The 14247-nt window shown below is 43.0% G+C and overlaps 1 protein-coding gene across 5 annotated transcripts in view; it reads right to left on the minus strand.

The window, feature by feature from the left end:
• arhgap17a (Rho GTPase activating protein 17a) overlaps positions 1–14247 on the minus strand; it is a 31868-nt gene that overhangs the window by 4755 nt on the left and 12866 nt on the right. For 2 of the 5 annotated variants that reach the window (XM_067575709.1, XM_067575711.1), the window contains exons 3-20: positions 13451–13555; positions 13176–13208; positions 12624–12700; positions 11861–11972; positions 10729–10805; positions 10140–10257; positions 9443–9511; positions 9194–9275; positions 7943–8070; positions 6058–6169; positions 5620–5701; positions 5391–5471; positions 5156–5269; positions 4825–4916; positions 3154–3301; positions 2557–2841; positions 1632–1786; positions 49–639 (exon numbers count right to left, since the gene is read on the minus strand). In XM_067575709.1, coding sequence (XP_067431810.1) covers positions 49–639; positions 1632–1786; positions 2557–2841; positions 3154–3301; positions 4825–4916; positions 5156–5269; positions 5391–5471; positions 5620–5701; positions 6058–6169; positions 7943–8070; positions 9194–9275; positions 9443–9511; positions 10140–10257; positions 10729–10805; positions 11861–11972; positions 12624–12700; positions 13176–13208; positions 13451–13555 — 2461 coding nt within the window. The remainder of the gene's footprint in view (positions 1–48; positions 640–1631; positions 1787–2556; positions 2842–3153; positions 3302–4824; positions 4917–5155; positions 5270–5390; positions 5472–5619; positions 5702–6057; positions 6170–7942; positions 8071–9193; positions 9276–9442; positions 9512–10139; positions 10258–10728; positions 10806–11860; positions 11973–12623; positions 12701–13175; positions 13209–13450; positions 13556–14247) is intronic. The other 3 variants (XM_067575710.1, XM_067575712.1, XM_067575713.1) reach the window with 3 other exon arrangements.

A 14247-nucleotide genomic window follows, 5' to 3' on the forward strand; every position in this document is an offset into this window, starting at 1 on the left:
TGGCAAAGTATAATACATGCAATCATTATATGAGGAAATGAAACTCACCCATCATCTTGTAAGCGGTGGCACAGATCCCGTTGGTGTCATTGGTCAGTGTGGTGGGCTGTGGTGGCGGTGGGACGTTGGGTCTGTTCCTGGGTTTGGGGACGGGTCGCGGCCGGGGGAGTGAGCCTGTCTGGTAGGGAGACGGGGACGGAGGAGCGACGGCCCCGGGGCCGCCATCGTGGGTGGTGGTGGAGGGCGGAGGGGTGTCTGGAGGTGTCGGGGTGTCCGGAGGTGAGGGGTCCGTGCTCTGCTGGTCTCCGCCGGGCTGGCCGTGCGACGTGGTGGGCTGCGGGGGAGGGCTGGCCTGTGTCGGAGGCTCTGGAGGCGGATGGCTGGGCGCTTGGATTGGGGGTTGGTTACTGGAGTGGCGCCTGGGGGTGGTGCATGGCTGTGAGCTGGGAGAGGTGGGAGAGCTGGGCGAGTGGCTCGACAGGGGTCTGGGAGTGGGGCTGAAGGACTGGGATGAGCCTGAGGAGGAGGTGGAAGAGGAGGAGGAGGAGGAGGAGGTGGTGGTGTGGTTCACTGAATTGCAGGGCTGGCTGGGAGGAGGGTTTGTGGGTTTGGGAGGGGCCGGAGCCTGCTTCTTGGTACCTGAAAGTTGACGGATAATCTTGTGATTATTGGTGATGCATAAAAAATATCAAATGTATTTTTTGAGAGTTTATGAGCTACTTTCATCTGTAAATGTTAATAGTTGCCATTTATAATAGAAATACAAATAATGAATCATTTTTGAAACGGTGAGAGAAAAGTTGCCTCTGAACAGTTAAAAGAATTTAAAAACTGAAAAAATGAATCCGACAATAAAAGGTGAAAAGACCTTGGAGACATTTTGGGAAATACGCTTTGTGTGTATTCACTTTGTGCCAAGACAGATGAGGAGATGGAAAGCACTCTCTGTATGGTAAATATGTAGCTGGTTAGCATAGCATAGCATAAAGACTGGAAATAAAGGGAAACAGCTTGTCTGGCTCTCTCCAATGGTAACAAAATCTGCCTACTAAACCTATAAAGCTCACTAGTTCACACATTCTCATTTCTTTAATCTGTACACATCTGTTTATTTCCAAAAAATGTACTATTCTTTAAAGGAGCCAATAATAACAATAATGATAAAATGATGTGTCTGAAAGCTCCCTTTGACTTCAGTCTGAATTTGATTTAATAAAGACCCATGATTCTCAACACAAGGATATACTGTGTATTTGATGGAATTATGAGTTCAGAAATGTTGGCACGGTCTGAACAATAGCCAAGCTTTGAAATCAATCCTCCGTGTTAAAGGAAGCCAGTGCAGGGAAGTGAAAATCTGAGGCAGCTACATGCTGGACTACCGTGAGTGTAAAAGGAGTTTCTGAGTAAAAGCAGAGCATCATAGATTACATCAAAGGAGGGATTAGCATCTTTAGGGATGCCAGAACATAAAATATGATTTTATTTTTGAAGATATTTCCCAAAAAGGAAAAGAGAAAATTCTTCCAGGCGTTTTCAAGTCCAGCTGGCTCTAACTTAATACCTCTAGATATCTCATGACCTGAGTGACTGAGAATCTTGGTACTAGACTTGAGTGTGCAGTCTCTTACCTCTGCGCATCATATGGGGACTGGGCCCCATGGGTCCAGCCCCGGGGGTCCCAGTGCCCAGCTGCCCTGCAGTCTGTCCCCCTCCTCCTCCTCCAGAGCCGTTCCTCTGGAGCAGAGGGGTCTGGGCAGGTGTGGAGTCACGTAGCTTTGGGTTGCTTTACAGAGAAAAAAGGAAAAAAGAAAAGCTTTTAAACAATCAAGCTTTCTGAAACGCCGCATGCACCACTAAAAGCTTCTTATTGATGGTGAGAGTCATCAAAGCAGATACAGCTACAATGTCAAGTGCTGCAATAATAAACCTCACTAAATGTGATCTGGGTGTCTTATCTAAATTTACCTTCCCAATAGAGTCTGTAGGACCATAAGAATGCTGAACTGAATAGTGTTATCTGTCTGGATATGAATGTTGAATGTTGCCCTTTCACCAACTAAATCAAAGACACCCTTCAGTCGTTGCGTAACAGGCACCAATGTCCAGGCTTTTCAAGGCAGTTTAGGCCAGTTAGTGTGACGTTCCTGCTGATTCCAGTGATTTGGGGAGGAAAGCAGAGGGATGGGAAGTAGAGAGGCCCTGGGAGTGACTGTGAGCAGAATGACAGCAGCCATTGTTGTGCTCTTTCTGTGGGCTGAAGTCTGCATAGCTGTAACTGGCGGTGTATGAAAACTTGTGGTTTTTGTAGAGAAACACAAGCTGGACCGAAGCGACCACGAGAAGAGGAGGTGTCTGCACGACACCAGTGAATCATGCATTTATAATCTGCTGTGCTTTATGGAGCCAGTGAGACTGAACTTATCTGTTCTCATAGAGTGTCTCCTCACAATATGAACACTGAAAGCATAAACACGTGTCTGCATGTCTATCTGTCTGTATGGCATGCTGTGTCACTTCCCACCGGCAGCAGGCAGGCAGGGAGGCAGCCCTTACCTGAGCTCTTCTGTGTGTTGGGCTAGAAGCTGCTGAGCGGCTGCGAGTGCAGCGAGACCCTGCGCCAAGCTATGCTGGGAGCTGTCAAGCCCTGACCCCCCCGGTGGAGCTTGCGGCTGGGGCTGGGGCTCGGCCGAGGGCTGGGAGACCTGCCCGGCCCCGTGCCCCTGCCCTGGAGTCTCCACGGGGGGTAAAGGAGGCTGGAAGGCAGGTGAAGTGTGCTGCTTTCTACCTAAGGTGTTACTGCCTCTACGAAGGGTGTGGTCCGAGTGCTTGTTAGGGGTGCTACAGAGGGACAGCGGGGAGACGGTGAGGGAGAAAAAAAAAACAGAAAACACCACAGCTTTGATCAGAGAGTCAGTGATTAGACCGGGACAGAGAATCACCACAACCCCAGAGCACATAGGGAAGTCAGTAAAACAGTGGTAAGGATCATGTTGTATCCACAAAAAAAAAAAATATACAGGAAGCAAAAGAAAGGGACCAGAAAAGACAACTGGATTAAAGCCAAAATTATCCCCAAAAGCAATTAATTAGAGTAAGTCATTTGACAAGCATGAAAGTGCCAACAGCACTGAGCGACTCCCGCTTGATTACTTGTCTTTGCGCGTTGTGTCGTTCTCTGGTCCCACCATACTGCCGGGCCGCTTCCTCTCGATGGTGCCACAGTCATAATCTAGGTGATTGTTGTGGTTGGATGCAGGCGTGGGCATCGCAAACATGCCGGACACATTGAACTCCACATCTGTAAGAAGAAAGAGAACATTTACAGATAGGAACCATCTAGTTTAACTTTATCTTGTAGAAATTTTATCGAGAATGCTCTAATTCAGAGTGATATATAATGAATGAATGAATGAATGCCGTCAGTGACACCTCAGTAGATACATGGTAGTTGATGGGGAAACACTAGGTGTTTCTTAAAGTCCCCCTCCATAAAAAAAGTTTGGTTTTTTTGTGCTCTGGCAGATGTTCAAGCTTCACTGTGCAGGATGATGTATGTGTAAGTTTGACAATAAAAGGCTGTTTCCACATTCATCAGCTGAAGGGGGAAAAGTTTCTCTGTGCTCTGTGAGCTTGATTTGTGACATCAAAAGTATCTTGGAAGCCAATTCTGGTCCAATATTCAACTTACACAAGTGTGATGTGGAAACTTTAAGCCTCCAGTGCACATATACTGAGAATCGACTTTACAGTGAAGTGGGAGACATCTCGTATCCAGCAGTTAATCTTCTGAAATGAAATATATTTGTATATTGATAGATTCTGGGAATTTTTAATGAGGGAGAAGAAGTAGATGCAATTTTAAGGATTTTAAAGTGGTGATTATACGTTTTTCGTGGAAAAACCATATCAGACACACATTATTGTTCCAAGCAGAGTCTTAATACATGTCTGGAAGGGATCTTTAACTGAACCTCTAACCTGTGATGATTGGACAGCCTTATTAACCACTAGACCGTGTGGGTCTCAGTCTTCATCCAAGGGAGCTGTGGTGTGGCTTGTTAGGCGGTTTGAAATCTGAACCAAATGCAGGAAACAGCCTCAAAACACAAGGTTTTTATGGGTAAGAGGAGGCAGATGTTGACATCGGACAGCCAGTTACACATGTTTGGCAAAACTATCTTAACAAAATAAACACTGGGCAGGAAGTCAAGTCAAAGTCTTGACAGATGCCCATATGCAACCTTTTGTTCTTAACTGGCATGAGCACCATTAATTCCTTATTTCTTTCCCTATTCTTATCAAGGATAATGTGTGGTTAGGGTGAATCACCAGGTCTTCACACTAGGTGGGAAGGTAGCAAACACTGAGCCATCACAGCAGGGATAAGTCACTCTTATAGTCACACTAATGGACTGTTAAGTCTCAAATCTGCCTGGATTTGTCAGTCTACAAATTGTGGGAGGAAAATTCTCATAAAAATATGCAAACTCTGCACAGAAATAGCCATAAAATCAACACAGGTCCTTATTGTTTTGAGGCAACAGCACAAGCAACTGACCCATAATCCCTCTCTGTATGAGCACCCAAAACCGTAAATTGTGGATAAGACAGTCTGTCATCATTTCAGCTTAAGCTACAAGAACTGAAGGCAGGCTGACTTCGACAAACCTGCCAGACAAACCATGACAAAAATGCTCAATGTTTAGACCAAAAGAAGTATAGGTGTAGGTTTGTTTTCATCTTGATATCTGTAACAGATGTTAGTGGTTATATTTCCATCCTGGAGGAGTAGGACAGCTGTAGAGGAAACTCAGAACCTACCTTCAGGAAAGAACCAGTCCGCATGCTGGATGATGGGCTCTATGATGGCCACCACGTGCACAGAGGTAGCTGCAGCCATCTCAGCCAGACTCCTGGGTGTACACATGTGGATGAGCAAAAATTAGATGCTTTCTAACGTAATGAAGGGCACTCTGAAATAAGCTCAAATAACAGTCTATAGAAATCCACTCCACCATCCGAGACTAGGATCATGTCTCAAAGATTATTACTATACCTTTGCTTTTATACACTAACTGAACAGTTCATTTTCATATTCAACATCAGACAAACATATTGTATATAAACAAAGATGCTCTCGACCCCTTCTCACCCCTCAGTCTTGGCCCAGAGCAGGTTGGGTCCCAGGACGATGGCGATGTTGCTGGGAGTCATTTTGTTCACCTCGCTGTCCTGAGCCAGTTTGGCTAAAAACTTCACCAGATACCTGCATGAAAACATGGGAGTTTTTAATGAGTATTGATGTGAACAGTCACTCACACAACAGAAGGAATTAGAGCCTTGTTAACATAACCGCTGTCTGGATGTGACGAACGTTGGTGGCTAACCTCAGGTTGGTTTTGTTGTTCTTTGGTAGCTTATCACACACGACCCAGAGTGCCTGGAGCCTCTTATCCGGGTCCGACACGCTGGAAAGATTGAAAGCAGAGCACGTTATTAATCACGTCTGATGAAATATCCTTACATGTAATTTTCTTTACATTTGCAGTACAACCGTGTACTGTATTGTACAGTCTTGGTACATTTTATCCCTAGTGATAATGTTATGAGCCTTGCCTGGATGCCTGGTTCCAATCATCATAAAGCTGATGGGTCATTAGAGGATCAGGAAGTTCTCTCAGGTACGACTTCAGTGCTCCTGAAATCACACATCCACAGATATTTTCAGATTTTCCAGACAGTTTTGCAGACAAACACAGAGAATTTATTATATTATTCAAACTGTTGAGTGAACTGAGGAATATCATTTTGACTATTGAAATCTTTTTGCCACTGCAGAGGGTGGTAGCCATTTATAATATGGAATTCACATGCTATTTGAAAATGTAGACGTGTAGGAAAACAAAGACAAACAATGACATAAAAACACACACATACCAACTTTTAAATACATTTTAAATTACCCAAGGTTACACCTGTACTTGCTTCAGGATTTTGGTCATAAACCAAAAGAAGAACTCAGAAACTCAAAAATAGCTGCGGTTTGGGACGTACCAGCGACAGCGTGGGGGTCGGAATAGAACTCCTCCAGTTGTGACGTGGAACAGTCCAGCGCCGCCTTCAGCTTCTTTAGTTTGGATGCTCCTGCTGCGATTCTGAAAAGACCCTGACACGCACGCACGCAAAGACAAATAAACCACAGTCATCGCCAGTAAACAACAACAAATATACATGCAGGCATTCAATGTGTGCACAAGACCCCTGTGCTACACACACACACACACACACACTTTTCCAACACTCAATTACAGTTCGACTCTGTATAAATCCACTACATAAACTCCCCCTGCCAGCTGCACATAATGAAACCTCAAAGCAGGCAAACAAACACACCCACCACTCACAGCAAAGCAACCTCTTTACTTTGACACGTAAACAAAGGCCGTCTTCACGCTATAATGACACAGACTGGACTCACCAGGGAATGAAAAGGGCGACAAATAACGTGCTTTGCAGCTAACACTTGTACTCGCTCTTTTTTGCACAAACACACACAAAGAAATCTGATTTATGGACAGGAGACAAGTAGACTCTATTGTATTCTAAATTTGTTTCAGGGAGGGGATATCACAAACATTTCATAAATCATCACGGCAGCAGAAGGGGCAACAGTTTTTCTGGATGTGGGAACATAAATTCAGGAGTTTCCCCTGTTTACTGTTTGTCTATCCGCTCATCTACTTGAGTCTTAAGATGCTCATTGAACAAACAATTTAAAGCTTGGTTTCAATTATGTCAGTGACCAGTGAAGCCAGTAATCGCAGCCACAGCTCCATGTGACTTTTAATGAGCAACATCAGCACTTGTTTTACTTACATGGTGAAACAAAGGAAACAAAAGAGCAGTCAAGTTACACAAAATCTCATTCTATGGTTTAAAATACTCTAGAGGGAAGTTACTGGCAGCTAGAGAAGAAGCACTCTCTAAATCATGAACTGTGGCTGGTTATCATTAGAATTATGTTATATAACGTGTTAGCCAACAATTGCCTTCTTACACATCAGAGCAGGATTATCATCCAATCAGACTTTTGTCTCTGGCCACATGTTGAAATGCAATCTTCACTCTCCTTTGAGCTCTGTTTTAGTCTCCACCAACTCCAGAGGGAAATATCTGAGTCTTAAGCTTACTAAACGTTTTGCTTTTGTTTTTCAGGTTGCTAACTTTGCTGTTTGGCGCTGGGGAGGTAACATTCAGTGGGTTTAACAGAGCTTGTTTGCTGAGAACAGCTAAATGCTGCTGTTGAAAGTGGATAATATGGCAGGCCATAAAACGGAAACAATACTACATGAGAATAAAAAGCTCCACAGAGCTGCAGAGTTGGGTGTGATTTCTGGATGTGTTCGTTACTATGAGTGACCCCTTTCACCTTTGACTTTGTCATTGTTTATTTTGGCACCTGATTTAGATTTAGTCTTTTGACAAAAAAATATATTAGTTTTAGTTTAATTGTAGTCATATGATTTTTGTCTTTTTCTCATGAGTGGAGGTTTAGTCCACTCATTCACAAATTTTTTTATCTTCTAAGCATTTTGCTACAGCTACTGCTGTCGCCAACTTTGTTGTGTACAGTTACCATGGTTACAGATGATGTTTACATCAGAGTCCATAACACTCTACAGACTCTCCTCAACTGGACAAAAAGTTGTTATTTCCTAACTCTGGCTGTTTAAACCCCTGAGCAGCTACTTGTGCTCTCCACTACAGAGCAGCAAATCATTCAGAAGCATCACTAGTGGCCCCTAGATGCCATGCTGCACTTCTTTTAACCTTTTATTGCATGTATCTTACAGCAGGAGGATGATTCTACTCTTCCTATCCTTCCAGAACAATAATCATGCAAAAAGCTACCCCCTTCTATCTAATCTCTCTGTTTTACCTCTTCCTTCATGCCAGTCTCTAGAAGCATCATAACACAGGCCTCTAAGGGCAGGGCGATCTCCCTTCCACTCCTTTTCAGGTGTTCATCCAACCCCGTGCCAAACGCGGGCTTCTCCGTCCACGAGTCTAAACACAAAAGAAGAGTGAATGAATGAATGGTGAATACAGAGACTGAGATATCCACTGATATGACCTTTTGTTCAGACTGTAATCTCATTCACATTGTTTCAAATCTAAAAAGACATAAAACAAGTGTTTTGAGGCAAGTTATGTGCTTGGCCCGTCTTTCATGTTGGCCCAGGATTCAGTGCGAACAAGCCTGTTGCTGCTCTGGATGGCAGATTTCTGGGTCAAGAACTCTCCCTCGGGCCAGTTCCCAACCAGTGGTCGCTCCCCCTACAGGGTGCCGTCAAATAATAACCACATGCTCCCAGTCAGTGGGAGTTACTGTTCAGCCGTCTTTCTGTGTTTCTGTGTGTGTGTGTGTGTGTGTGTGTGAGCTAACATGCGAGTGAACGGGGGAGGCAGAGGACTGAGGAGGGGAGGGCTGCGAAACCCAGGTGGGTGTGATGTGAGAGAGGTGGGGGTGTATGTGGAGTTGGTGAGTCATCGCCACATGCTGGGAGACCAGGCTTGACTGGTTTAGACCATATGTGTTTAGTGCCGAAAAAACAAGGTTCTTGAATAAGACATGGCTTCAACACTTCAAATAAAGACACAAAGCCAACAGAGAGAGCTGAGAAGAGACAGTATATTGGAAAAAAAAAAAGGGAAAGTGAGATTATTTTTGGAAAGCAAAGCGGTGAAAACAAAAGACTATTCTTTAATATCTGGGCCCCATTTGCGGCCTTTAACAATTACCGCAACTGAGGCAAAAGGTAGTGCAGAAGTTAGAAAAACAGACCAGAGTGATGTAACTGAAAGGTACAGTAACTGGTTTCATTTACCAAGCCAGCTGGAAAAGTGAATAAGAAACCCGCTTCTCCCCTTAGGAGCTAATTGTCAGTGCACCTGTGGGCAAAGTTCTCAACCTCAAACTTCTCCAGTGTCAAACTGGGAAAGGTTTGTTTAAGAGACACCAAACAAAAGAAAAAGAAGGGAAAAGGTTACAGAAGCATTCAGAAAGTATGTAAAGAGGTCCTGTATTCTGCCCTGCACAGCGCCTTCTTGTATGGAAGTTCTTTTTTAGCACTGTACTGTTTAGTGCTGAGTGGGTGTGTGCACGAAGGCATGTTTATGTGTACTTTACCTTGCTGAGTCTGGATGGTTGGCAGGACACCCTCCAGAAGAGTGAGAGACTTTCTGTGGTAATCAGCCTGAGCTTCTAAGAGCTGCAGGAAGAGAAAACATGCAGAGAAACAGACAAGGAGTAAAAGATACGACAGCAAAGTAAATAAAATGTCTGGCCAAGTCTCTGTTTCACAGTTACACGGCAGCTGTAAACATTCCCACGGAAACTCACGGTTTTGACTTGCTGAGGATGACACACTCCACTCACCGTTACAAAGTAGCGGGCATACTCCCCTTCTTTTGAGAAAAAACTGTACATGTCTGCAGCGAGTTGGTCCTGTAAGAGGAAAAACAGGGATGTAAAACTTGTGCACTGAAAGAATAATCTCAATACTAACTTTTAAAACTATGTCAGTGTGATTCACACGAAAGAAGAGTAGCGTTGCTGCAGTAAACCATTACTAATTCATTAAGAAACTACGTCTTAGCCTCACACTGTCATCCATCAAATGAACTGCCGGTATTTTAAGTGGTATAAGGATAAACGTCAGTGGTCAGCTAAGCCACTGGTCCGTGCACTATGTGAGTCATAAATCCTCCTGCTGTTGGCAGGACTCTGGGATACTGGGAGGGAGAGCTGGTGAAGGGGAAACACAAGGCTCTCTGCTTCCTGGATAGAAAACCTGACACATCACACAGCAGTACACACTATAAACTCACCAGTGACTCAGTTCAATAGAAACACACAGAGCTGACGGGGCATTTTCAGTCATTTGTGTGCGTCAGCAAACTAGGTCAAAGGACCCGGGGGTCTTGGAATGACCGGTTGTTACTGAAATGATTATTTTACCGTCGAAAGTTCTGACCGGCCCTATTTTCAGTGTCTTTTTCCTCAATCCATTAAGGCTGAAAATTCCATGTAACAGACTCCCATGTTAAGACCTGTGAGTCATCTCCATTCATACCTTGCAAAGCTCCACTTTGTTCATTGCTTCATCCATCTCCTCCTTCAGTAGGTCAGCTTTGGCCGTCAGTGCTTGAGTGTTTGTTCCTGAGATAATTGACTTGGTTGCCTGCAACCATCTGAGTTTGAAGACAAGAGGGCAAATTGGGAAATGAAATGAAATGAGACTGTTTCTACAACCAAGAACTACACTGTGAAATTCTGTAATTTCTGTTCTTTCATATTGTAATTTTGCTATTAGGTCTTTTCTGTTCAGACAACATCTATTGCATGTCTATCTGCCCTGGAAGAGGATCCCTCCTTTGTTGCTCTTCCTCAAGTTTCTTCCATTTTTTCCCTGTTAAAGGGTTTTTGGGGGAATTTTTCCTGATCCCAATCGAGGGTCTGAGGATAGAAGATGTTGGATGCTGTACAGATTGTAAAGCCCCCTGAGGCAAATTTGTGATTTGTGATTTGCTATATAAATCAAAATTGACTTGACCAGACTTGAAATTCAGGAGTGATTGATGTAACAGAATTTCATTTCCATTGGAGTAAAAAAAAAAAACTCAACATAGATGAAGTGATGAGATATGAATGAACGGTCAAACCTTGCTCTGGCAGAATCGTAATCCAGCACCAATTTGGCCAGCTGTTTCCTCTGCTTCAGGATGTTGGGGATGTCCACCTACAAGAATTATATAAAAAAACACAAGTTGAACAAGCCAAAGAGCATTTTAGCATTTTTATTGGTAAAATAATAGAAATACCTGTACTGCCTGCATATCTGCAATACTTGATTCAAATTCTTGGGATCTCATTTCAGTTTGTTTAGCAACTAAGAACAATGACATTCACACTTGAAGGCACAAAATAACCACGATAAGACACCTGCAAATAAAGGTCTTGGCCTCCTCTAGGGTTTCAACTAACGATTATTTTCATTATCAACTAATTGATTATTATTTTCTTAATTAATCGATTAAGCGTTTGGTCTGTGAAATGTCAAAAAAAAAATCGCAATTCACCACAGCCCTTCAATTACACAAACCTTTTATTTGCTTGTTTTGTCCGACATACAGTCCAGAATCAAGAGATATTCAATTGACTGTTATATGTGTCAAAAAAAAACAGCAAACACTGACTTTTGAAAAATGCTTGAAAAATGACTGAAACAATTTATCTATTATCAAAATTGTAGCGGATTTTTCTGTAATCGATTAAACAACTAATCATTGCAGCTCTAGCTTCTTCTCAAGGCAGAAGCAGTGCAGCTTGTTAGGAGTAACATCTGTAGCAAAAACAGGAAACAACAAAAGGTTTATGGGTATAAAGATGCGGATGCCTGATAGCCAGTTTATTCATGTTTAGAAAACAGTATTACAAAATGAACAGATGGCAAACACACAGTCTGTGATAACAAAGAGACTTAGCTAATGTTGCCCGTTTTGTTTTGACTTGTTCTGCATCTAAATTTCCGACCTGGTAGGATCACATTACGAAAACTAACTAATATGCAACCTGCTTGTGAGTCCATGTGACTTTTGCTCACAAGCTAATGGTTCATATGTATCTAGGCAGTGTAAACCCAAAAAGACAGAAACACAAAATGCTGTTAAAAAATTGTTTCCACTATGATTCAGACCAAAAAAAAAAAAAAAAGCAAAGAAAATGAGTGGGAATGCCCTTTTAGGTGAGCCGAGAGCTATGAATGTGTTTTCCAGAGGGCGTGCAGTTTCTGACCTCTGCTAACTGGCTGAGGGGATCCAGAACGTCCTTCTCTATCTGCAGCTCATGTTGCATCAGCTCTGATGCCAGCCGATTCTCTGCCTCGCCGCACACTTCCATCATCTTCCTGTTAACACACATCAACACAAAGAGAGTGAGAGAGAGAGAGAGAGGAGTGTTAAAAGTGCACATATTTATCCCTAATTATCACTGTTAGGTGAGGATGAGAGGCCTTCTAGCATCCAGTGTAATCACGCCGTCTTCCTGACAAAATATCATTCACACAAGGACACAAACGCTCATGCTCTGTCCCCAATCAATGACTGAAAGCTAAACCAGGTCACTGTAATGTCATTATATCTAGTTGTCCAAAGCCAGGAAACACACAGTGGCCTAGTGACCGGTTTATACAGTAGTTCTATGTGTCACTAAGATCATGAATCAGAGATTTGGGCCGCAATTTCTCCAGCTGACATACTTCACCTTCCTCATTATTTCCAGTCAGACACATGGCTGCTGCGTAGATTTGGAGACATTCACTTTCAAGATCCTCAAGTATGAACTGTCTGGCCTTGTTTTGTGTGTTTCTCTCAACCACAAAGCATGATCTGATCCTCAAGTTAGGGAACTACTAAAAGTCCCTTCAACAGAAAACACGACTGGTTCGCCCTGAAGGCATGGCCTCATATTTCACACTCTCTTGGGTGTATCTGCCCCATATAGCAACAGTTACAAAGAACAATTGGTTATCTGGTGTGTCAATCAGTCATTAACTCACCCTATTAAGGAGTCTTCTCCCAATTGGTTTCCGCCTTCAACCATAGCCTGCGATAACGCCGTCAGAGGAAGCTTTTTCTGCAGAGTGCATGTTTGTGTGTGTGGAAGAGGGACAGATGCAGATAGTGATTAGCCTTATATTCAACTATGCAAATGCACCATTTCTATACAGAAGCTTCAGCATTTGATGTTTAGGCCAATGTAAAGTTGATCAAAGACTTTTCATTGAGCAGGTCAACAGCAAATTCACAGAATCAGGAAAAGGAAGAGGGCTTTCTGAGAGAAGGAGGAAAATACAGATGTTAAATGGGATTTAAGAGGCATACTAGGGAAGTAAGACATCCATCAAATGACAATTTCCTTTATAACATGTCTTCACAGTTTGGATAGGTAAGTTTCCAACATCCTGTTTTAAACCAGAGAAACCCAAAGGCAAAAGTGTCATGCATAGAGACTTGAGTAAAAGTGAATAAAGATGGCAGATGTATGAATGGTAAATGGAGCAAGTGGTGCCGAGGACCAGAGAGGTGGAGTAAGTAATCTGTGTTTTTACCTGACCATTTCCTGTATAGAGGCGTGGTACGGACTGTAGTGCATGTAGGGTGGTGTGGGGTAGAAAACACAAAAGAGAAATCATGTACTGGAGGCCTACTGGGGATACTTTGATGTCATTTGTAATGAAAACAGTGAGAACTCAGAATTTGTGTTGTGGATGATTTTTTTAAAAAATTAGATTACTATACATTTTATCGTAGCTGTTTACTTTAGTTAGTTTGTTTTAAAGAGTAAAATAGGGCTGTAACAAAGGTTTATTGTTAACATGCTTACATGTCTCTTCTCTGCATCTGCGCCGATGTGTCCCTGTAGACATGAGACCATCCTCTTGTGTGTGTTGTGGGACACCACACGCACCAACTCCATGCGCCGTTCAATCTGTGTATAACACAAGACATACAAGAACAAATATTTAGCAAATATCTTCTATATACACACGTCATATGCAAGTGGCAACTACCACAGCTTGAGGCTGACGCCAATGCGACTGTGCAATGCCACCGACAGCTACTAGATACCGGCTGAGTCAGACAGTTCTCGCAATATTTCAGCAAGTTTAATGTTACCTGATTACGATATCTGCCCTGTTAGCACAATTTAGGTGAGGTAGCTAACATTAGCCCACGTGAGCACCTATCAGTGTTCCCAAGCTAGTGTTTGCTTTGGTCCGAAGTAGCCATGTTTCCAGAGCATGAAAGGCAACACCCTGCACTCCTTGCTTTGGAAGGTCCTGGCTTCAAACGGAAAAGGTGGCGCCAACTCTGGGCTTCAAACTGGCTCCAATGCAAACCTATGGGTGATGTCACACCTCGCTATGTCCATCTTTGTTTACAATCTATGATCATATACCAAGAATGGATGGCAATTCAAGTTCATTCTGTTAAAAGTTGACCATTTGTTTGTAGAGAGATGGCTTTTTATATAAAAAAGGATCAAAACAGTACAATCCCAGCTTCTCCCAGCTGCAGTATTTGGACTAAATCCTACTATAATTATTATTATAGGACCACAACTCTGAACTTTTGGTTAATCTCATCAACATCATGAACTTGTCTCCATAAACCAACAAA

Source organism: Thunnus thynnus, chromosome 20, assembly GCF_963924715.1.
Source record: "Thunnus thynnus chromosome 20, fThuThy2.1, whole genome shotgun sequence".
NCBI classification, from domain to species: domain Eukaryota; kingdom Metazoa; phylum Chordata; class Actinopteri; order Scombriformes; family Scombridae; genus Thunnus; species Thunnus thynnus.